The sequence below is a fragment of the Haliotis cracherodii genome, unplaced genomic scaffold (genome assembly GCF_022045235.1).
Source record: "Haliotis cracherodii isolate W230 unplaced genomic scaffold, xgHalCrac1.p SCAF_13, whole genome shotgun sequence".
In the NCBI taxonomy this organism is placed as follows: Eukaryota; Metazoa; Mollusca; class Gastropoda; order Lepetellida; family Haliotidae; genus Haliotis; species Haliotis cracherodii.
Window position 1 is genome coordinate 31,331,771 of NW_027266268.1, and position 24,249 is coordinate 31,356,019.

The window sequence follows — 24,249 nt, forward strand, 5'->3', positions numbered from 1 at the left end:
AGTTTGAAAACGAAACTTGTGTCTTCAGGTGTAAATACTCATATTCGCTAGGCTCGTCACACCAAGGTAGGTTCTAAACTGTCGGTCGAAGCTAATGTAGCATGTGGGAATGTGTTGAGCGTTATATATCCGGAACACATATCCACATCATGTAGATCAACATGTTTTGGGGAATATTTTCATTTATTCGACATTGACAGATGATTGACTCGACATTGACAGATGAATCAGTGTTTGCACTGCTTTGGGGGGGTGGGGGGGGGGGGGGGGGGGTGGGGTGGGGTAAGACTTAATTGCTGATACCCTGTGTGACATCCACACAGTTAGAACACGTGTGACGATACCTCATACCTCGTGATCATACAAATGTGTTAATGTTCCTCTTTAGGGAGCGTGTTATCGCGGATATCCTGTGTGTGATATCAACTATGTGACATCAAATCACAGCAAGAGGTGAATGGTTTCCCTAGAAGCGCACTGTCTTCGTGGACAGTGTTGTGAAACTAGCCGACTGACGATATGTCATCAGCTAGTCATGTTTTGTTATTATCCTAGAAATATATGTCGCATATATTGTGTCAATACTATGAGATGAAGAGATACATGTTGAGATAAACATGTACAGTTATAGCAGTTATATTGTTTATATTGGTATATTATGTGTAGGTGAGTTTTATACAGCTTTGTTGAACTTGGCACTATCTTACACAACCTCGACAGAGTTGCGTCCCTTTAATGATATATGATATGGCTGTCAGGCTGACTGATATGATGATGTGTATGAGTGTCACCATCACCACACCTGTTGCGCGCCCTCCCTGCTTCATAAAATGGGATGTGTTGAAAACATGCTATCTTAATTCATTTAAGAAATATACGACTCTAGGTCGTTGTGTATCGTACAATAAAAAATTGCAGGGAGAATAATCCACGATGAGTGCAGCCCCAAGTAGTTTATACTCTCTGCAGTGTTTTATTGTACGATACACAACGACCACAATCACTGGATTGTCTGGTCCAGACTCGATTATTTACAGACCGCCGTCATTTAGCTGGAATATTGCTGAGTGCGGCGTTACACAACAAACCAACCACCAAACCAACTACCCATGTCGTTAGAGCGTGTTTGAGTCATGAAGTGACGCCCTGTGTCAGATGTCAGACCTTCATGCAGAGAGGTATCATGGCAGAGCAAAGGGCGAGTATCTGAGTGAGGTTTTACGCCGTTTTAAGAAATATTCCAGCAATATCACGGCGGGGGACACCAGAAATGGGCTTCACACATTGTGCCAATATGGGGAATCGAACCCGGATCTTCGGCGTGACGAGTGAACGCGTTAATCACTAGGCTACCCCACCGCCCCCCAGAGTAAGGGATATGACTTTAAAAATGAACTTGTTCATCAAATTACATTTAATTTATAACCTGGCTTTTTCAAAGTGTTATTAAACTCCTCTCAATCAAACGCCGTGATATGACTAGAATACTGTTAAAAGCGGCGTTAAACACAACTCACTCACTCATTTATCTCACTCAACTAGGTATCCGATTCTATCCACTGTGAGGATTGAAACAATCACTTTAACTAGTATATTTTAGAGTGCGTGAGTTGGGTTTAACGCCACATTTAACAGTATTCCAGTTAAATCGCGAAACCCACGAGCACGGGTATGGTGCTGACAAAGCTAGAAACATAATCGGGGCGAACCGGGATTCGAACCCACAATCATAGGTTTCTGGCGTGCCCAAGGGACGCAACTCTGCACTGCGAATCGCGGCGCCTCAGACGACTGGGCCACCTGTGCCCCCAACTAGAATATTACGTGTCATGTTACTTTATGTGAAAATAAGTAACAGCATAACGTCAAATACTGAATTGAATAATAAAAAAAAAAAATTAAAAAGAGAGAAATGTTTGAAACCTGCATGCTGATTATCAGAATGATCTGGCAGTTTAAAACGAAGGCGATATACGTCAATCAATCTCTGGATCTCTTTACAAGTTTATGTTCAAGTGAAACAATATCTCTCAAAAACACATGTGAAATAGGTTGTTATATTCAACAATAGATGTTCAACAATTGTATGATATAATTCCGTTTTCTAGATTAAGCCAATGTCGCATGTAAGCCGAGAGTCTGGATATGTGGACAACTGGCAGTCAGGGAAGTCTGTCACAGAGTGTAATCTGCGCATGCTCGACACTGAAGACTTCAGTGACGTCACCTTCCGGGTGGGGTCAGAGAAACAGGTGGTCCGAGCTCACCGCTACGTCCTTGTCAGTCGCAGCTGTGTCTTCCATGCCATGTTTTGTGGCCCCCTGGCGGAGACAGGGGAGGTAACCATCCCTGACATTGATGCAGACGTCTTTAATGAGTTCTTGAGGTAAAACCCTTGTTTGGAATGTTTCTAAAACAGTATGTAGATTGAATGGAATAGATCCGACCAACACAAACAAATATGTCTTTTGACTTCATGTTACTATTCAAAACGGATCATACAATATTAACGTACTGAGTGTGAGTGAGTGAGTTGGGGTTAACGCCGCTTTAAACAATATTCCAGTTATATCACGGCGTATCAGTGAGTGAGTGAGAGAGTTGGGTTTAACGCCGCTTTTAAACTTATTCCAGTTATATCACGGCATGTTGGACGAAAGCACGAAGTGATGCAGGTCTCAGACGTTTACCACCTCGGTGAAACCCACGAGCACGGGTATGGTGCTGACAAACCTAGAAACCTAATCGGGGCGAACCGAGATTCGAATCCACAATCATAGGTTTCTGGCGTGTCCAAGGGACGCAACTCTGCACAGCGAATTGCGGCGCGTTAGACAACTGGGCCACCCGTGCCCCCATTGACGTACTGACTATGACTAAGTTCATATCAGCCCTGGATGTGGGATAATAATATAATTCTATAATAGAAGGATGTATTCAAGAAATCTAGAATTAAAAGACAAACTAAATGCATTGACTTTTCTGAAAGTTAAAAACCTAAATCTAGACGTAGCTCATATCAGAAAACATTTCATGCTTTGTGTTTATTGTAGGTATGTGTACACAGACAAGACAACCATCAACGCTGACACAGTCACCGGGTTAATGTATACATCAAGGAAGTATTCTGTAGATGCATTGTACGATCTGTGTCTAACGTTCCTGGAGACGTCCCTGTCAGAAGACAATGTCTGTCAGATCCTGGAGCAGTGTCATGGTTACGGGGAGCTGGACCTGGAACAGAGGGCCCTGAATATCCTGACTGAAGGAGGGGAGAGAGTCATCAAGTCTCCAGGGTTTATCAATCTGTGTTCTGATTGTCTGAGGATGTTTTTGAAGTCTGACAATAGAAAAGCGAAAGAGGAAGAAGTTTTCGAGGCAACACTGTCTTGGGCTAAAGAATGTTGTAAGATGAACAGTGTCTATGACACGCCTGAGTATATACGACGAGTCCTGGGAGAGCTGAGGTATGAGATCCGGTTTACACCCTTCACCCTGGAGTTTCTTGTGAAGGTGGTAGGCCCATCTGGGGTGCTGACAGACAGCGAGAGAGTACGAATTATGGACAAAAAAGTCGACACTGCAGTTAATATATATCCGTTCAAACAACCACAGGGTATACAAATCAAGAGGAATTTGCTCAGATATGTCAACAGGTTATGTAAAACAGAGTACAGTCTTATCAAAGCAGGAAGACAGGCCATCACGATTAATCTTAGTAAGAGTATTCATCTGCGTGGATGTCAAGTGTATGGCGGATACGGTGGTGATATGTACAAACTGAGGGCCAGAGTGTTCAGCCTGAACAATGTTCTGATTGCCGAACCCCTGCTGAACACCAGGATGAAACTTTCTGGCCAAGGGCAGCTGAACGATATTCTGTTTCCTGAATCAGTTCTACTGACAGCAGGCAACACCTATAACCTGTGTGTTGACATGGTTGGACCTGACACTTACTACAGTTGCTGCAGTGGAATAAGCAGTATCGCCGTGGATGGAGTAAGATTTATGTTCAAAACGTCTCCATACGGCGATAGGAGGCAGATTCCTGGGTTGATATTCCACCTCGAGTCATAGACTGTTTCAGCAGCTGACATTGGACCCAAGATGGATATACAGTAAACTACGGTTATAACAAACTCAAAGGGGCCACTAATTTTGATTCGTTATAACCGTAGTTCGTTAAAAGGTTATATACAGGATGTGCACTGCAAATACCCGAGAGTTGCCCGGGACCAAAAACAGTACGTTATATCCGTCAGTTCGTTATAAGCGTGTTCGTTATTAACGTAGTTTACTGTAGTTGCCTGAGCGATATGCAGTTATGTGGGAGGGTCATGTTTCGGCTTCAATTGCATTTGATTCTGTGGCAAGGAAACCACTGGTTGATAGCAACAGCACTGACGCACACGTATCCTGAGCACAACGCACACGTATCGCACAACAATGCGATCACAAGACCACCATTTAAGTTGGTTTAATTCATGCAGACATGTTTCTCACATACTCAAAGAGCACTTACACACATACAAAAATATAGGATTCAGATTATGTAAATATTCAAGCAGCTCACATACCACAAGGCAAAGGGCACTTAAACACATACAAAAATACAGGATTGAGATTATGTAAATATTCAAGCAGCTCATATACCGCAAGGCAAAGAGCACTTAAACTTCATGCAAAAACACAGGATTCAGATTATGTAAATATTCAAGCATCTTACATACCACAAGGCAAAGAGCACTTAAACTTAATACAAGAACACAGGATTCGGATTATGTAAATATTCAAGCATCTCACATACCACAAGGCAAAGAGCACTTAAACTTCATGCAAGAACACAGGATTCAGATTATGTAAATATTCAAGCATCTTACATACCACAAGGCAAAGAGCACTTAAACTTAATACAAGAACACAGGATTCGGATTATGTAAATATTCAAGCATCTCACATACCACAAGGCAAAGAGCACTTAAACTTCATGCAAGAACACAGGATTCAGATTATGTAAATATTCAAGCATCTCACATACCTCAAGGTCAAGAGTATTTTTTTCTCAATCCCAAATTTAAAAAATGTGACATTTGGCTTGTTGACATGGTTACCATCCTAACTAAATATAAAATTGCGAAATGTAAACCCCAAAGGCTGGAGCTGCTGGAATATTGCTCGACATGAAGGGAAAGTTGAAGTCATCCCTCTTGTCATACAGTCTTGTGGAGAGTGTCTTGTCACTCTGAATCTTTATGCATAGATCTAAATATGAAACTGATGAGGTGGTCTCAAGCTCCACGTAGGTGGTATTCTGGATACTCAGTATTTTAAAGTTTAAACGCATAGGATAGACACGCCCTGGGCTTAAATTTGGATAAAATGTTACTCAATCAAAATTGTTAAAATCTGTAATTTAAGCACCTGGTTTAAAACGTGCAGTCACATTACGCACTGACAAGCTTGATACGCGAGAGTTCCAGGTGACGAAGGAGTTATCTCCCTTGCCATGTAGAAACTCAAGCTCCTCACAGCGATAGTACGTTCCCGGAGCTCTCTATACTATCGCTGCCACCAGTCAAAACTCCCCACTGTGAATAGGTGGCCACAACCATGCTTGGAGTTGAACTCGCAACCGAATGACCGTTATGTTTACAAAACAAGTGACGACTGTCGTGACGCCGAATACACTTATCTCTGCTAAATTACTTTCTTCGTTTGTCAATTAGAATTTCTGTTTCAATAAAACTATCGTGTTATTGATATAGTAAGAATGTAAGGGAGAAGTTGGTTTATTTTCCGTTAGTCTGCAATCTCGAACCAATCTGATTATCAAAACAACAAAGTAAATTCATCTGGAAAACATGGTCAGTCGTAAACCTTTTCAAATTGAAATATGATGGCATTCCCAAAGACATAAACAAAAGTATAAACGTTACTACATATGAGGTTGGAGGGCAAATTTCAAGATTCTTGAAATGGCCGCGCCCACACTGGTGGCAGCGATGTTACCGAGAGTGTAACGAAGGTGTCACGCGCTGGGAAGGAGCTTGGTAGAAACTGAGAAAAGCACACATAAAATATCAAACTTGAAAGCGGAAGTCGTAACGCAACCATTGTAAACATTCACATTCGCTGGTCTCGTCACAGGAAGGTAGGTTGTAAATTGTTTGTGTAAGCTAATAGCGTTGTGGGGCAATGTATTAAGTACAGATTACATATATTCACAGCACGTGGATCCACTAGGCACATGTAACGATATATCCAACCTCACTACAAAAGAAATGTGTGCTTTATATTTTGTCGAGAGCGCGAGATGAAGGGGTGAATCATTCGAATGCGAGAAAAACCCTTGATGATTTTGTTTGGGCAGCGAGTTATCGCTGATATGTGTGTGATATCAAGTCACAGCAAGAGGTGAATCTTGTCCGTATCAATGCCCTCCCTTAGTGGACAACGTCTATACAATCGGGCTAGGGCCGGAACTCAGCGAAGTCAAGAAACGAGCACGCTGTAGACTGACAACATGACATGTACGTGTTATTATTCTAGAAATAGGTGTCGCATGTGTTTTGTCAAGACTGTGAGATGAAGAGACACATCCCGTAAACTACAGGAACACGTACAGTAGCAGCAGTTATTGATTGAAGTCAAGCACGTCCTGTTTATATTGTATAGCTTTGTTGAGTCTGGCAGTAGATGACACAGCCTCAGAGTTGCGTCCCTTTAGTGATATTTTAAAGATTTGTATGTGAAGATTTTTGTCACTCTGAATTTTTATGCTTAGATCTAAATATAAAATAGATGAGGCTGTTTCACTGGCCTCTTGTATTTCTAGTGATAATGTTGTCGTACACAGTACGGGCTGACTGCTGCAATATATCAGTCAGCAGCATCACATCTTGTTTGAGGCCCGTGAAGATCCGGGGTAGAATACGTCTTCAGCAACCCATGCTTGGCGTAAAAGGCGACTAACGGGATCGGGTCGTCAGGCTCGGTGACTTGGTTGATCCGGGTAGTAAATTCGGACTCGTCCCAGCCTTAGTTACATTCCCAGCCTAACGTATTGCATTGTGTAAATGCCGTTGTTCTACTCATCAACCATAGAAGGGTTCAGCCATCAATAAAAGAGTATGTCCAGTTTGTGTTGTTCCAGACTTCTGTATTGAATTTGCATTTTAAAATTATCTACTGTTTACCGTAGATATAATATTACAGCTCCCAATTGCAAGTTTACAACTGAATTTATCAAAAAGTAAATGTGGTATCAACTGATGTGTTGCTAGCTCTAAAAGAAAGTGTCTTCTATTTTGTCAGTATGTGATGCTTTTGTGATTGTATGGCGCATGGTTTTAAGATAGTGTCATATAATTAAGAAATCAACGTGGGAGTTTATCGTACAATAAAACACTGCAGGGAGAATAAACCATGAGGGGCGCAGCAACTCCATTTTATGTATAGGGGGTTAACAGTTTTGTATACTCACAATTTTCGGCGATCATCTTCACAATTTCTCACAATACCGATTGTCATATCTCTGACAATTGTAGAGGCCATTGCGTTCATCTGCTTTCTACAGCTACATCTGTGAGGAACAACTCACTCTGGACACTTCCCTCTCAAGAATAACGTCGTCCAATATATACGACGTCATCAATTTGCGAGGGCATGTTCGAATCTCCAGACAGGACGTCATGAAAGAACAATATGTTCGTGTGTAACGGTAGTCAGTCAGATATGGTAATAAGATATTTTAATAGCGCTTTGTTGTTTCTTCTCATTAGTGGTGAGTATTGTTTTTAGCCCCCTTGGGGTATGGGGCGAGTACCATGCTTTCCGGTGAGAAAGGCTTTTGTTTATCCGCATTCCGTCAAGATGTTTTACGGATTTCAGGGAATTGGACAACTGTGAGATTTCTATATTAGAAATTCTGTAAAATAAACATCATGAATACTCAGTTTCTCCGTTCAGAGATTTCAAAAACATTATATCGTGAAATAAACCACGCTTCGTTCCTCATTATTCTTTGCGTTTTGTCGCGTAGGCCTACCTATCATATATTGTATAATGGGCTGGTGGTTTCTTTGCAGAAATAAACACTTTCTCACTCTGGTACGATACCTCTCTTCATAAACATCACAGAAGCCCTACATAGCATCTAGGTCGCGACAAGGGAACCTCCTTGCCGATGCTTCTAACTTCTTAGTACGAGTGAATGATTTGGTTGGTTTGTTGTTTTACGGCGCCTTCAGCAATATTCCAGCTATATGACGGCGGTCTGTAAATAATCGAGTCTGATTAATATTATGAGCATCGATCCACGCAATTGGAATCAATGACATGCATCAACCAAGTCAGCGAGCCTGACCACCCGATCCCGTTAGTCGCCTTTTACGACAAGCATAGTCACCTTTTACGGCAAGCATGGGTTACTGAAGACCTATTCTAACACGGAATCTTCGTCAGCATATCTTATTTGTGAATCTCGAAAATGAACATATTTCCGAATGGAAATAGTAACAGCCATTCTTATTACACATACGGGGGGCACGGTCTGGCCCGGTCGTCTTAGGTGCCGCGATTCGCTTTGCAGAGTTGCGTCCCTTGGACACGCCAGAAACCTATGATTGTGGGCTCGAATCCCGGTTTTCCACCGATTATGTCTCTAGGTTTGTCAGCACCATGCCTGTGCTCGTGGGTTTCACCGAAGTGGTAATCGTCTGAGACCTGATTTACTTCGGGCTTTCCTCCCACATTAAGCTGACACGCCGCGATATAACTGGAATACTGTTAAAAGCGGCGTTAAACCAAACTCACTATTTATACATACTGTCGTTTCTTGGCGCTATGACATCTGTGCCAAAAAGAGAGTACTATTGAAGCAAAACGTATATTCTATGTGGGTTTTATGTTTCAAAAAATGAAACCGAGTTTAGATACCCGACATCATTCTGTTGGTTGTAAAACACCCACATACTTCATTTATATTGAATGGTCAGATTTTGCCAAGGGTTCGACCTCCTGTGTAAGACATAGGATCTTGATGAAGAGAGGCGTCATATCAAAGTAAAGGTTATGACGTAAATGAGATTGTTCTGCAAATTAGACTTTTGTGCTCAGGTACTTGATTTTATCCCCAGTGAAATTTGAAACGATCTGTCTGCTAGGTATCAGAATCTTTTGGCAGTTTAAAATGAAGTTGATCAACGTCAATCAAACGCACGATCTCTTTCCACATGAGGTTCAAGTAAATATTAAATGGCTCTCAATATCACTCGTCTAAGGCGCCGCGATTCGCTGTGCAGAGTTGCGTCCCTTGGTCACGCTAGAAACATATGATTGTGGGTTCGAATCCCGGTTCGCCCCGATTATGTTTCTAGGTTTGTCAGCACCATACCCTTGCTCGTGGGTTTCACCGAAGTGGTAAACATCTGAGACCTGCATCACTTCGGGCTTTCCACCCACATTAAGCTGATACGCCGCGATATAACTGGAATACTGTTAAAAGCGGCGTTAAACCAAACTCACTCACTCATATTGATTCTCGCATACAGCATGTCTAAAATAGGATGATGTCTTTTCTTGTGTGACGTATTGCAGGAGTTCTGCTGTGCCGTGTCAGGCAACAGACACCCTTTTTTATGCAGATTGTGCGAGCAGCGGGTGCTACCGGATGGGCAGGTCATTCTTACACTTTTTACACGTGGTGTCCTCCCTGATTTTCAGTGATCCATACCCATATTTTTTGCAGCTATTTTGTTATCTGTTTCGTCTGATAATCGAGACAGGGTATTCTTTGGCGTTGAAGTTTTATTATTAAGATAGTGCGTATAATTTGCTACAGCATGTTCAAATATTAAACCATCGTATGACATGTTGCCGTTTTCTAGATTGAGAAAATGTCAAGTGAGAACCGAGAGTCTGGATATGTGGACGACTGGCAGGCAGGGAAGTCCGTCACAGAATGTAATCTGCGCATGCTCGACACAGAAGACTTCAGTGACGTCACCTTCCGGGTAGGATCAGAGAAGCAGATGGTCCGAGCACACCGCTACGTTCTTGTCAGTCGCAGCTGTGTCTTCCATGCCATGTTCTGTGGCCCTCTGGCGGAGACAGAGGAGGTGACCATCCCTGATATTGAACCAGACGTCTTCAGGGAATTCTTGAGGTAAGGTCCTCGCTTTGTTGTATAATTTGTTTGTTTGTTTGTTTGTTGTTTAACGCCGCACTCAGCAATATTTCAGTTATATGACGGGGGTCTGTAAATAATCGAGTCTGGACCAGATAGTCCAGTGATTGACATCATGAGCATCGAACCACGCATTTGGGATACGATGACATGGATGATCCCGTTAGTCGCCTCTTACTACAAGCATAGTCTTTTACGGCAAGCTTGGGTTGCTGGAGACTTATTCTACCCCAGATCTTCACGGGTCTTTTGTTGTGTAAACTGACGAACAGACGAATATTATTTCGTTCATATTAGCCCTAGATGATTTTTTTCCGTAACAGGTGAAGTATTCAAGAAATCCTATCCAGTTAGGGGGCATAGGTGGCCCGGTCGTCTAAGGCGCCGCTATTCGCTGTGCAGAATTGCGTTCCTTCGGACGCGCCAGAAACCTATGATTGTAGGTTCGAATCCCGATTCGCCCCGATTATGTTTCTAGGTTTGTCAGCACCATACCCGTGCCCGTGGGTTTCACCGAAGTAGTAAACGTCTGAGACCTGCATCACTTCGAGCTTTCTTCCCACATTAAGCTGACACGCCGCGATATAACTGTAATACTATTAAAAGCGGTGTTAAACCCAACTCACTCACTTACTATCCAGTTAATGGAATAACTAAACTGCTTTGCGTTCCTTAGGGTGTTATAATCTAGCCCTATCAACCCATTTCATTTGGTTCGTCATATCTATTTCTTGCTTTGTGTTTATTGTAGGTATGTATACACAGACAAGGCAACCATCAAAGCAGATACAGTTGCCGGACTTTTGTACACATCCAGGAAGTATTTTATAGATTCGTTGTACAGTCTTTGTGTAACATTCCTGGAGAAGTCCCTGTCAGAACACAGTGTCTGTCAGATCCTGGAGCAGTGTCATGGTTACGGAGAGCTAGACTTGGAACAGAAGGCCCTGAAGATCCTGACAGAAGGAGGTGAGAGAGTCATCAAATCTCAAGGATTTGTGGATCTTTGTTCAGACTGTCTCGAGAAGTGCCTAAAATCAGATAGTATGAAAGCAAAAGAGGAAGACTTATTTAACGCAGTGTTTACTTGGGCAAAGGCAAGATGCCAGGATGAAGCTGTGGTTGACACGCCAGAGAACAGACGGAGATTCCTGGGTGAGCTGAGGTATGAGATCCGGTTTACCAGCATGCCCCTGGAGTTCCTAGTGAACGTTGTTGGTCCTTCCGGAGTGCTGACCGATGATGAAAAAGTTCGAATAATGGACAGAAAAATAAACTCAGCTGTTGATATTTCTCCATTTAACCATTCTCAGAGAATATTACACACGTCCCACAGAGATGATGTGTCTAAAACTTACAGATATGTTAACAGGTTTCGGTTTTATTCAAATTTGATTAGTTCGAATGCAGGAAGACACTCCATCTCGTTTTCATCATCTCAGAGCATTCTCCTAGAAGGGTGTCAGGTATATGGTGGACCCGATGGGGAAGTGTATACACTGAGTATCAGAGTGTATGACTCCAATAACACGGTGATTGCTGAGCCGTTTCTGAACACCAGGATGAAACACGGAGGGAGTTATCAGTTGAATGACGTCATGTTCCCCGAGTGTGTTTCCCTAACAGCAGGGACATCCTATACTCTGTGTGTGGACATGGATGGGAGTCCCACTGCAAGTGGTCGGGAAGGACCAGATACAGTAACAGTAGATGGAGTAGTGTTCACCTTCACACATTCTTCAATGTGTACGACAGGAACATCAACAAAAAGTGGACAAATACCTGGCTTGATATGGAATTTTTATGAAAATGCGGTAAAACGGAAATGAAGATAAATTGCTAACAATAGTGAAAAACATGCACAGTATTATGAAATCAGTGGTACAAGCAAGTAATATAATGTCAGATTACTTTCCAAATATTTCACATGTGTCAAACAGGGAGGGCACTTATCAATTATTTTAAAGCGACGTTTAATCCTATCTAATATCTAAGGACTGTCGAGGGGTTAAGATTAATATTTAGGCTGTTTATCATGCGAATATTTTATTTTGGCTTCAGCTTAGAGTTCATCCTTATGCTGATGACGGTGTTCGTTTCAACGAAAACGCCCCAAAGACTGCAAAATACAATTTGGGGAAAATGTCCTTGAAATTGTTGAACGTATAGATGTGCGTGATTGCGTGCGTGCGTGTGTTCATGCCTTTGAGTGGCATTTAGAAGTGATAAGGAAGAGAATTTATGGATGTCAACTTCTTTATTATGAGGAACACAGCGTGTCGGGGTACATACTTACTCCTTTATCAGGTGAATGAAAGATGAAGGATTCTGACATCCATTAATTCCCCTCCTTATGTGCAATATTGTCATTAACACCGTGTATTGACAGTGTAATAAAACACGAAAAAGTTGATTGGATTTGTAGTCTGTTTATTCCCAGAGATTACTCTGTTTTACGATACGGCTGGTCAGCCTTGAGTCTTGACGCTGATCAGCGAGTCTATCACCACCTGAACCATCTTCCTGACATCCGTCACATCACCACTCAGGCGGAACTATCAACTAGGACTCGAATTTGTCGTCACTGCGTTTTGAATCTCCACCATGTCGTAACTGCATTTGGGGTTAACTGAGCCCTACTACGGTTACCTATTTTATTGTCGTTCCATGTTATAGGCAAGGTAAGCCATGACTTGGCAACTCGCTTGGTCAGAATCGGGTCATCATAGTCAAGGAGTGATTGGTTTATCTACTCTTAGTCCGAACTGTATCCATCAACATTCATTTGCTGGCCCTTGCGTACAAGGACTGAACAAAACACACGGGTCATACTCACATACTTTTAATAACGCTCCAGTCCATCTTCAAATGGGACCGCCTCCGTGGTCTAGTGGTAGAGCGTCATACCAAAAGACGTTAAAAGATGGTACTTGTTGTTACCCTTTCTGGCGCTCGGCATTAAGGGGCTAAAACAAGGACTGGTCGGCTCGGAGTCAGTATACTGTGTCTGAGTGGGGTATTCATGTTAAACTGCGGCATGGTATCTCAGTGAGCTAGCACTATAAATCGGCATCAGTCCAGACTAGTACAAGCAGCCACACAAACACACACACGTACATGCACGTCGCTATATAAGTGCAATAATCTTGGACGCGACGTTAAACCCCATTTCACCTCACCACCATCTTCAAATGCAGCTTCTAAACAAAACAGGTTAGACTCGTCAAAGACTGGACACTCAGAGTGGTATAGATCTGCCTCAGTCGCTGCCAGAACCGCGCCACCCTTCTAGTGCAGAACGTATCTTTTTAAAGGGGTTGAATCTAACCTTTCTTTGTCACATGTCACAATACCTCAGTTTGATTCGTTAAAAGTTAGATCTGACATGAACTCACGTGTGTTGTAATCGGAAAAATACCGAAGCCTACGTGCCAGATTGAGGTGGGGTGAAATGGGGTTTAACGTCGCGTCCAAGATTATTACACTTATAAAGCGAGTGCCAGATTGAGCATCTCTCTATTGATTTTGTGACTCACTGCGGATTCTACAAATGAAAAGTATCTTACCTCGCTGCTTGAATCATTAACTAATCGACAATAACATGGAACCAATCCAATGATAAATATGAAATGTCCAGAATACTCTTGTGAAATGTCTTTTGCTCTATTAATTCCTTTCGAACTAAAAGTTCTCTGTCACGAATTTTGTATACCTAATGCAACTCATCGTTGCAGCTATCAACGGTTTAATTTGTTACAATAATGTTTTTGAGACGCATTTTAACCTTTTAACAAATTCGTCTTGTATTAAATTGCATCTAAGTTTCCTGTTTTTGTATGGTCTCTTTAACTCTAGATGAAACAGTAACTGTTCCTGGCACTGGGATTGTACGGGGGCACGGGTGGCCCAGTCGTCTAAGGCGCCGCGATTCGCTGTGTAGAGTTGCGTCCCTTGGGCACGCCAGAAACCTATGATTGGGGGTTCGAATCCCGGTTCGCCCCGATTATGTTTCTAGGTTTGTCAGCGCCGTGCTCGTGGGTTTCACCGAAGTGGTAAACGTCATCACTTCGGGCTTTCCTCCCACATTAAGCTGACACGCCGCGATATAACGGGAATACTCTTAAAAGCGGCGTTAAACCCAACTCACTCACTCACTGAGATTGTACAGAGGACGCTGTCAACACAACGTCAAATCACAGGGACTCGATGATAGCGTCTTTAGCATAATATATTCGTATAGAAAAAAATCACACACCTCTATATACATACAGAAAAAGGTGTCCGGAAATTACGGCGCTACACGGGCTTGAACAAATCTTGATGGTGGAGATCTGCTGCATGACATCGTAACCTCCCCCGCAACTGTGGTCTGAGGCCGGATGAATCTTGATGGCTCGAGATCTGCCAAACGACCTCGTGTTCCCCACGGGTTGTCTCCCTTCCAGCGGGTGCGATCTGCACTGTGTGTGGACATGTATGGGCCTGACACTGTCTCTGGTGAGGCAGAACACAAGACTGCAAGAGTGAATGGAGTAGTGTTCACCTACAGACACTCTACAATGTCTAGTGAGTGAGTGAGTGAGTATGGTTTTACGCCGCTTTTAGCAATATTCCAGCAACATCACGGCGGGGGACACCAGAAATGGGCTTCACACATTGTACCCATGTCGGGATTCGAACCCGGGTCTTTGGCGTGACGAGCGAACGCTTTAACCACTAGGCTACCCGACCGCCCCCAATGTCTAGTACAAGAACATCACTCCACTGGGGAAAAATACCTGGCATGATATTCAATCGTTCATGACAACTTGAAACTGCATTAAACTGCATTTTACTGTCATAACGTATTGTCAATTCCTGTAAATCGGGCATTTACACAGGCGTTAGACAATGCACCAGTTTGCGAGCAGAGATGAATATCTTTTTTCAAATGAATATTAATGTCATATTTAAAATATTTGACTGAGATATCACTGTAGATTATGTGGAGAGTGAGAGAGCGAATGGTGTTCAAAAGCAGCACACACGTGTGTCATCATGAGATCACATGGCTAGATATTCTGGAGTTTTTACTCGAGTAAGAAAAATAAATCTTGTCATATGTTTATTCAAATTCAATCAAAAATTGTGGGCAGATGAGCGAATTACTTTGAAGGAGCACACTGACAGCCCACTTCAACCCATCCCCACTCACTGTATCTTAGTTGTCAGGGCAACACGAGCGTGTTCTAATGAATGTGCGTCTTATATATTTCAATATTTAAAAAATACAATATTGTCATCAACACACGTGTATTGCCAGTGTAATAAAACACGACATGGCCGATGGGGTTTGCAGTCTGTTTATTCGCAGAGATTACTCTGTTTTACGATACGGCTGGTCATCCTCGTCCTGAGTCTTGACGCTGATGAGCGAGTCTACCACCACCTGAACCATCTTCCTGACACGGGATGCGATGTTCTCACTCAGGGTCGGACCCACATCCGTCACACCACCAGAGTCAGGCGGAACTCTCAACAAGGGCTCGAACTCCTCCTTTAATGAAGGTATCGAATCTTCCTGTTTGTGTGTCGTCTTCAACTCGAGATGAAATAGTTCCTGGCACTGAGATTCAACAGAGGACTTTTCTTGTTCGTTTGACGCTGTCAACACAACTTCCGATAGATGTTCTGGGTGAAAAGTCGATACGGTTTTTAGAACTGCAGCTATGCCTCCGGCTTCTGTATCTAGAAGTACAAAACACAAAGTTATTGACAGATTTGTAATGTGTCGTATGCACATAGCTCCATCCCAGCCAACGTTGCTAGATTTTACATACTCACCGCCGAAAGAAACGCACACCATAGAACATATAGAGAAGTATGTACGTTAAGAAAAGATGTTTCAAAAGCGTACCACTTAATGACATAACTAACAATCAGTCAAGTGTTACCACAGTATCTTTATTCTTATCACGATATGCTGCACGTGATTTCCAACTGTACACGCTAATCCTGCACGAGACAAATGGTGCATCTCGTGTCATGGATCTATGACGTCACATGTGATGCGTTCATGAGCATCGGTTCACACAACATACCAGTTTGTTCGTTTGTGCGCCAAACCAATCTAATATCTCTCGAATAGGAGTAATTCTTCATATATTAACCAACATATATGGTGTTCGCGTTTCTTTTGTTTTTTAAAAAACAAACAAAATCATTTACTCATTTTTGGTTTATCTACTTCAATGTGTTCAGCCTTGACATCGCGAAAGGTCACGTGGCACCCTTTAATGAAGAAGTGAAAATCAACACGCTCTCATGCTTGCATGTCAGGGACAGCTGCGAACGAAGGGCAAGGTCACCACCGGAATAAGAAAAGACAACCGTGATCTACCCAACGTTTTACTCTAAAGATAGGGAATGTTATTGTTCACCTTTGGGATATTTTGGGTCACATAATCAGAAATCAGGCACACTTCTACGGAGTTTTCGAATGATTTGTATCGGAAATGTTCACTGTGAGTGATCTAGTCGTGCAGTCGTGAACAAACAACTCCCGAAACAATGCCACACAATAGGCTTCGAAGAGGACACTGATGGCACAACCGGATCATCCCAAGTAAGTCTAGATATCTGTCCAGATAGTTTAAACTGACTTCATTTCACCACGCTTATCCCTTTACGTTAAATCAAGTTGGAAGTTGCGAAAGTAGTCGAGTGCATCGCGCTCATTGGGACAATTGAACGGTACTCGAACATTGTAAATGGCATGGATATAGCTCGATTATATAATGTCTGTGGAAGCTCAATGCATAAATTATATAGGATGCAAACCGAATTTGATGCGTGTGACTATCTTGTTTGGTTTAATAAAGTGTTTGTTAATATCCCTCGCTCACATGAGATTGCTTCAGTTCTGCCTTGTAGTTGTTTTTTATGAATGAAAAAAGTAGTCCCGGTGTGACAGAGGTCACGGTTATCCAATCAAAACGAATAAAACAAGGTCAACCTTGTACGACACACGTGTGACGTACGGATTTAGTGTCTTACCACTTGTATCTTCACCACGTGGGTAATAAAATGATATATTTCATGTCCGTGCCTGGAACGCGGTTCTCCCGGGGAAATATAAGTCCTCCTAAACACTTATGATTGCCACGATCTGCTCAACGTGAGGTCATACAAGTTACTAACTCGTGCACTGTCGTGATTCCGGGTTTGACTATGTAAACTGTGCTTGTGGGCTGATAGTGTGCTTCTTTAAAGTAATTCGCTCATCTGCCCACAATGAATTAACGTTTGATTTTTGATTGAAATTGAATAATCATATGACAAGATTTATTTTTATTTATTCCTGTAAAAACTCCAGAATATCTAGCAATGTGATCTCATGATGACACACGTGTGCGTTGCCTTTGAACACCATTCGCTCTCTCACTCTCTAAATAATCTACAGTGGCATCTCTTCACCTCTTCTGTTATAAAGCTGGAATATTGTGGCGTATAACAACTTTCGTTCACTCTCTGTATATATCACTGACACGGCAAATGTCATGCCTGTATCAACACATCCATCAACGCCCCATCAATCAATCAACCAATACAAGAAAGGCAAGAAAGGAGACGCCGATATAAATACATCTTCACTTCTCTCACAATCAATGAAAAGGCAGATAAAGCAGCAAAATTATCCCTTAAACTCCCAGAAATAAGCTTAAACTTACCCAGCTCAAAATCAGAAATCAAAAGTGTCACTAAACAAAAAATTAACAAAAAATGGCAAAATATATACCAAAACTCAAATAGCCAAATCAGGAAAGTACTCAAAAAAAACCTAAATAAACCCAAAATACTACACCCATCCAAAAAAATCGACAGAATAATTACCAAACTACAAACAGGCCACACCAAACTAAATAATCACCGTAAAATAGCTAAACTACACACAACAGGAAACTGCCCACATTGCAAACAACAAGAAACACCAGAACACGTACTCATTCACTGCACACACTACCAAACACACCGAACAACACTACAGACCACCCTAAATCTTAAAACCGGACTTACACTAGAATCAATCCTAAATCCACAAAATAAATTAGAAAAATTCAAAGCCTTAGGCATATACCTAATAAAAACAGGACTAATTAGTCGCATTTAAACCCCAAATAAAATATTAAAACCAAAACTATCTTATTTGATAACCACCCAACACACACAGCTCCCTTAGTTCGTCCCCCACCCACTCTTGGCATTCTTTCCAAATCTCAAAATTTCAAAATTACTATATAAGTAACCCCTAAAGCCCCCTCCTGGGTTGCACAAACTCACTTTTCCCCTTTTTGGAAACACATTAAATGGCCTGGCCGGGCCCGTGTGCGACATACGCTTGCAGTCGGAAAGCGCACGTTAAATCTCCAATATAAGTAAGTAAGTAAGTTTTACAATCATCAGTCAATCGGTCAGACAACATGAAATCCAGACAATCGAAGGTCGCAGGGGATTCTTGGTAATAATATACATGCATGTAGGTCCCCAGCAACCCATGCCTGTCGCACGAGGAGACTAAATGGATCAGGCTGACAGCTTCGGTGACTTGGCCGATGCATATCATCGTATTCCAAATGCATTTATTGGTGCTCATGATATCAATCACTGGATTGTCTGGTCCACACTCGATTATTTACAGTGTTAGATCACACACACACACACACACACACACACACACACACACGTTCCAGTATTCAGGAGTTGGACTAATAGAATATCTTGTGAAAAATAGTTATAGGATATGTGTGATGACTATATAAAGTAATAAACCTGTACTTACATGACAGTTTGCCATATCGCCAGCAGATGTTCATAAGCAATGTCTTACGAACTCACCTGAGAATTCGACCGTCATTTTGGAACACGCCTCACTGTGTTGGCCGGAAGGTGACGTCACAAGTCCCGTAAACATCGATACATTGACACCCTTTCTACTGGATTCTAGCTTTGCAATATTTGTTTTTTCATACTGTTGAAGTGTTGAGTACCAAGAGGTGGACGACACGTCTATGACCTCAAGCAAATATATATATCAATAACAGACGAATAAAAATGGCGCACAAGCTTTTTCACCAGCGACGAAATACGGTTGCAACGAGCCAATTTCAACACTCCCGGGAAAATTTGCCCTGTCCTGTGCGAACACTTCGGACAATAACTACACGATAGATAACGATACAAACTCGTTGCCCACGGTGTCGGCTTAACGAGACTGTTTAATGAGTGATTTCGGTAATTCGTTGCAAATTAGGTGTGTCTGATTCGGAGTGCGAAATTAACGGATTAACGGTTCTAAATAGCACTGATTTAATCGTTTCCCTTCATTAGAGTTGGATAAAGCCGATTGTCGGATTAACGAGATTTGGCTGCATATATGAAATACGTCATTTCCCATCAGGAAGATACCGCTAGGAGATGTCAAAGTTAAAAAGGCTGAATTGCAGCGCGTGACCTATTAGCAAGAGACCAGATTTCACGGTGCACTTAGGAAGATCAGTGTTTTAAAAAAAGTGTAAAGAAATGACTTGTGACGCACGTCAACAAAGTTTGGTCGATGTGCCTTGGTCATGACCTGAGATGTAACCCATAAAACGTGTACGCCGTGAAAAATATTTCTCTTTCAGAATACGCAGCACAACATTGATATCAAAGATGTTCATATGTGATATGCAAAATCAGCATTTATTTCTACGGCGACTTTGTTGGTTGGTTGTTTATTTCTGAGTGCGGCGTTAAACAACAAAGAAAACAAAGCCGCCATGGAAAGAAATGCTGATTTTGCATATTAAATATGAATATATATGATAGTAATACGATCATCGTAACTCCCGTACACTAACAGGACGCTGTATTATAGGACCGATGCAGGTCACCGTATCCTGATAGCGTGGATCGATGCTCATGATGTCAATCACTGGATTGTCTTGTCCAGACTCGTATATTTTCAGACCGCCTTCATATAGCTGGAAGTGAGTGAGCACGAGTGAGTAACGCCGCTTTTAACAGTATCAAGTTATATCACGGCGTGTCAGTGATGCAGGTCTCAGACGTTTACCACTTCGGTGACACCCACGAGCACGGGTACGTCGCTGACAAATCTAGAAACATAATCAGGGCGAACCGGGATTCGAACCCACAATCATAGGTTTTTGGCGTGCTCAAGGGACGCAACTCTGCACAGTGAATTGCAGGGCCTCAGACGGCTTGGCCACCTGTGCCCCCTTTTAGTAGAAAGGGTCATTAAAACACAGATGTGTTAATCGGAAGTTCCGTCTTCATATTTCCTGCTATATTCTGTCCCTGTATAGTGGGGCGGTTTGGGGTTAAAAAAGGTGAGGAAAGCCATTATTGAAACAAAATCAATACAAAACATATACATACACACATACACACGCACACATACATACACACACATAATCGCATGCACGCACTCATGCACACACATACACGCGCGCACACACATACAAAAATATACATAGACGGACGCACAAATACATACACGTACACACATACACACTCACACATACAAACATACACATAAACGCACACACAAACACATACACGTACACACATACACACTCATAGATACATACGCACGCACAAACACATACACGTACACACAGACACACCCACGCACCACCCATGCACACCGACAACTCCCCGTGACATTACATATAGACAGTAAACGACGTTTATAACGAACACTCTTATAACGAACTAACGGATACAACGAACTTGTTTTGTTGTTCCCGGCCATTTGTGGATTTATGCTGTATATATGCTTATAACGAACTAAAATTCGTGGTCCCTTTGAGTTCGTTATAACCGTAGTTTACTGTACGTATAATTATATACACTCCCTGGCTATACATTAGCTCACGGTATTAATGTAACACAATAGTCACAGATTGACTTACACAGTTACTATGCAGTCCACACAGGAACTGCAATCCGATTATACACTCGTCACGACTCGGCTGTTTTCGGAAAATGGGTCATCAGTGTCGTTTTGACTTTTGTATTAACATTCCGGTCGGGTTTTTTAGGTTGACCGAACACGAAGGCCGAGAGATGGGTATGTGTGGAGACTGGTCCAGATTGCCATGTCACCGAGAGGCGCATTGCTGTGCGTATACTACTGTGTACATAGCTATAGAACTTGCACGGAGACATTGCGAGTGTGGGTTTCTAGGTCGGCAATTCGTATTAAAGACATGGGGTGTATATCAGGGATCGCTTCTTCACCAGCGTATATTAGACAATAAATCACCCCCGCACAATTACAATTACACAATTACAAAATAGGGATGGGCAAATAGGCCCTAGCCCGATTGTCTAAATAATATTGTTTGGCTGTTTTTGTTTGTTTGTTTGTTGTTTAACGCCGCACTCAGCAGTATTCCAGTTAAATGACGGTGGCCTGTAAATAATCGAGTCTGGACCAGACAATCCAGTGACTGACATCATGACCATCGATCCACGCAATTGAGATACGATGACACGCATCAACCAAGTCAGCGAGCCTGACCACCCGGATCCGTTAGTCGCCTTTTACGACAAAGCATCGGTTGCTGAAGACCTATTCAAACCGGAATCTTCACGGGACCTAAATATTGTTAATGAGGGCTGGTACAATTTTAGTCTTTTTAGGGGTCTACATACGTTATCACTATTCGGTTATACACTATTTCGGGTTATATACAGCCCTGCTAAAGTATTACATGATAGGCATTTGTATAGTAGAATGCATATCTACATGTTCTTCCTGGAACTCCTGAACTGGAGAAATACAAACGTATAACACACGAAGCTCTCTCGCTCTTTGGTAAGGAATGCGTTCACTGCTAGCAGATCAAACAGTGAGGAGCGCTATGTAAACCTGCCTTCCATATGCTTCTATCAATACAGGGTCAATAAGACAACACGGTATTACCAGCTCACGGGGAAAGCGTGACATAAACCTTCAACAATACATATTGCCTAGGAAACATATTGATTACCAACTTACGTTCCATCCCCACAGGATCAACAATAACAAATCATACATCTACTCGCTCTCATTGATAAGGGCGAACGGGTATTGTTTTACGCTGCTTTTAGCAATACCCCAGCAATATCACGGCGGAGGACACAAGAAATGAGCTTTACATATTGTGGGAAATCGAACCCGGGCCTTCGGCGTGACGACAAACGCTTTACCCAGTAGGCTACCCAACCGCCCCTTATTCAGAAAGTGTGCGTTTACTAAAAATGATCAATTAGTTATTTTATTATGAAAACTTAACAATGTTAATTACTTTACTATTTATTTTCCACCCACACAGGACCTGAATCAACAATAACAAATACATTCTATAATGAGCCTTTATCGCTGTAATTGCTTTGGTATCAATAGTCACTGCAGACTGCAGACTATAGTATAGCAGATAGTGTTACTATGATGAAGTCGTAACGATGTTTATTACTTAAGTTACTTTCCCTCCCCACAAGACCAAATTTATCAATAACAGTAGGGCCTAAGTAATGCTAAACATGGTATAACATGGTATAACATGGTATATCATGAACGAGAAATATATGTGTTTGCCCTACCTGCTTCACTCATTGCAATGGCTAATGTCGGCACTTGCATGACCTCAGCCTGTTGTAGAATACTCTGGCACTCTGAGGCAACGTCCACCCCTCCGTCACAGATCACGTCATCGCAGATACTAAACTCCCCTTCGTGAACGCTGTTCAGTCTCGGCTGACCGCTGTCCAGTCTCGAACACACATACCTCTTCAATATAAAACCACACAGCCTATGTCCTGCACGACAACCTCGATATAACGCCACACTCGGGGACCCGTCTTCCACCGGGTCGCCTGTCCTATAGCGAGGCGTTTCAACTTTCACTGATACTTTCAAACCGTGGGGAGATTCGAGTGTCACAGTTTCGTCATACATGGCTGATAGCGAGTTTTTCCGTGACCAAAACATAACTGCAGCGTATCCCCTGTAGGAGTTAGTCACAGCTGCTTACGCCCCGTCTCTTCACACATACCTACCTATACAGGTCAAGTAGGTATAAAACTCGAGTCAACAGCCCAGTGGAGGTCATATATCACGTATTCACGACAGCAATGTAAAAGTGACACTGACCCCTCTTGCGTGGTCTTTCATTGTATCATATGTCAGGAAACAGTCTTTATATATATATATATATACCTGAAGCGTGCCTTGCATCTTATCTCACAACTTAACGTGAGATAGTAAATAAAGATCCATGTCTAGGGCCTGTGTAAAGACTGTGGTCAGCCCTTACTGGGTGTATTTATCATTTAAGGCTGATCTTAATTAAGCCTACGTTTGGAATATGCACACTGTATAAAACGTGTTTGGATCCTAAACACTAAACTAAGTGCGTACCTTGTCCCATTATTTTGACGCGTTTAGGACGTAAATATGTTTAGGATTGTGTTTAATAGCTAAATAGCTAGTGTCTAAATAGTGGTAAAGACCCGTAACCACCCCCACCCCCCCAATTTAATTTTCCATGATTTTATAGAGTTTAATGAGGATGTAGGGTTAATCCGTTTTAGATTTGAACATTTTTCTGATCTTGTGTGTATTAACGTTCTGACACATCATTTCCACAGTGCAGTGACGCTATCCTGGCGATTCGGTGTGTTGACGGTAACTATAACACATCATTCAATGAAGTGTTCAACTATGTATCTGGAAGGTAATTTAAGGTACCGACGTTTACTACAATATCTGAAAAACTATCGGACCTACTCCAGTCAAAGTTGGTATGAGATTATTAAACAGTCATACATAACTGGATATTAAATTTAAAGACAATCGGTGCCTGAATAAAAAATCTGTCTATTTAGCTATCACTATATTTCATCAACAACCAGACCTGTTCGGTGTTAGCGTTGGGCGTCTCAACGTGCGTGATTCCCGTGCACCCTTTCGAGTTGAGTTGATTGGTTCAACTGTGTCATATGGCCCTGTGACGCAGGGGTAGCATCATGCAGAT

At 42.2% G+C, this 24,249-nt stretch overlaps 3 protein-coding genes across 3 annotated transcripts; 2 read left to right on the forward strand and 1 right to left on the reverse strand.

Annotated features, from left to right (window-relative positions):
• On the forward strand, positions 1 to 4,195 carry LOC139459182 (BTB/POZ domain-containing protein 6-like). Its single transcript, XM_071240636.1, has 3 exons — positions 1 to 66; positions 2,109 to 2,386; positions 3,054 to 4,195. Exons 2-3 carry the CDS (start codon positions 2,118 to 2,120, stop codon positions 4,075 to 4,077), a joined length of 1,293 nt encoding a protein of 430 aa, XP_071096737.1. The 5' UTR covers positions 1 to 66; positions 2,109 to 2,117; the 3' UTR covers positions 4,078 to 4,195.
• Positions 4,196 to 6,056: 1,861 nt separating this feature from the next.
• LOC139459183 (BTB/POZ domain-containing protein 6-like) lies at positions 6,057 to 12,560 on the forward strand. The gene is made up of 3 exons (XM_071240637.1): positions 6,057 to 6,151; positions 9,888 to 10,165; positions 10,938 to 12,560. The coding sequence occupies exons 2-3, from the start codon at positions 9,897 to 9,899 to the stop codon at positions 12,013 to 12,015; spliced, it is 1,347 nt and encodes a 448-aa protein (XP_071096738.1). The 5' UTR covers positions 6,057 to 6,151; positions 9,888 to 9,896; the 3' UTR covers positions 12,016 to 12,560.
• Positions 12,561 to 15,294: 2,734 nt separating this feature from the next.
• LOC139459184 (uncharacterized) lies at positions 15,295 to 23,266 on the reverse strand. The gene is made up of 2 exons (XM_071240638.1): positions 22,817 to 23,266; positions 15,295 to 15,913 (listed from the first exon to the last, which is right to left on the reverse strand). Exons 1-2 carry the CDS (start codon positions 23,202 to 23,204, stop codon positions 15,543 to 15,545), a joined length of 759 nt encoding a protein of 252 aa, XP_071096739.1. The 5' UTR covers positions 23,205 to 23,266; the 3' UTR covers positions 15,295 to 15,542.
• Positions 23,267 to 24,249: the final 983 nt, after the last annotated feature.

Excerpts from the sequence above, each read along its gene's own strand:
- LOC139459182 (XM_071240636.1), top strand. The coding sequence starts at position 2,118 with ATGTCGCATGTAAGCCGAGAGTCTGGATATGTGGACAACTGGCAGTCA. Across the intron at positions 2,387-3,053 it reads GTCTTTAATGAGTTCTTGAG|GTATGTGTACACAGACAAGA; the intron begins GTAAAACCCTTG and ends TGTTTATTGTAG.
- LOC139459183 (XM_071240637.1), top strand. The coding sequence starts at position 9,897 with ATGTCAAGTGAGAACCGAGAGTCTGGATATGTGGACGACTGGCAGGCA. Across the intron at positions 10,166-10,937 it reads GTCTTCAGGGAATTCTTGAG|GTATGTATACACAGACAAGG; the intron begins GTAAGGTCCTCG and ends TGTTTATTGTAG.
- LOC139459184 (XM_071240638.1), bottom strand. The coding sequence starts at position 23,204 with ATGTTTTGGTCACGGAAAAACTCGCTATCAGCCATGTATGACGAAACT. Across the intron at positions 15,914-22,816 it reads CATTGCAATGAGTGAAGCAG|ATACAGAAGCCGGAGGCATA; the intron begins GTAGGGCAAACA and ends TTGTACTTCTAG.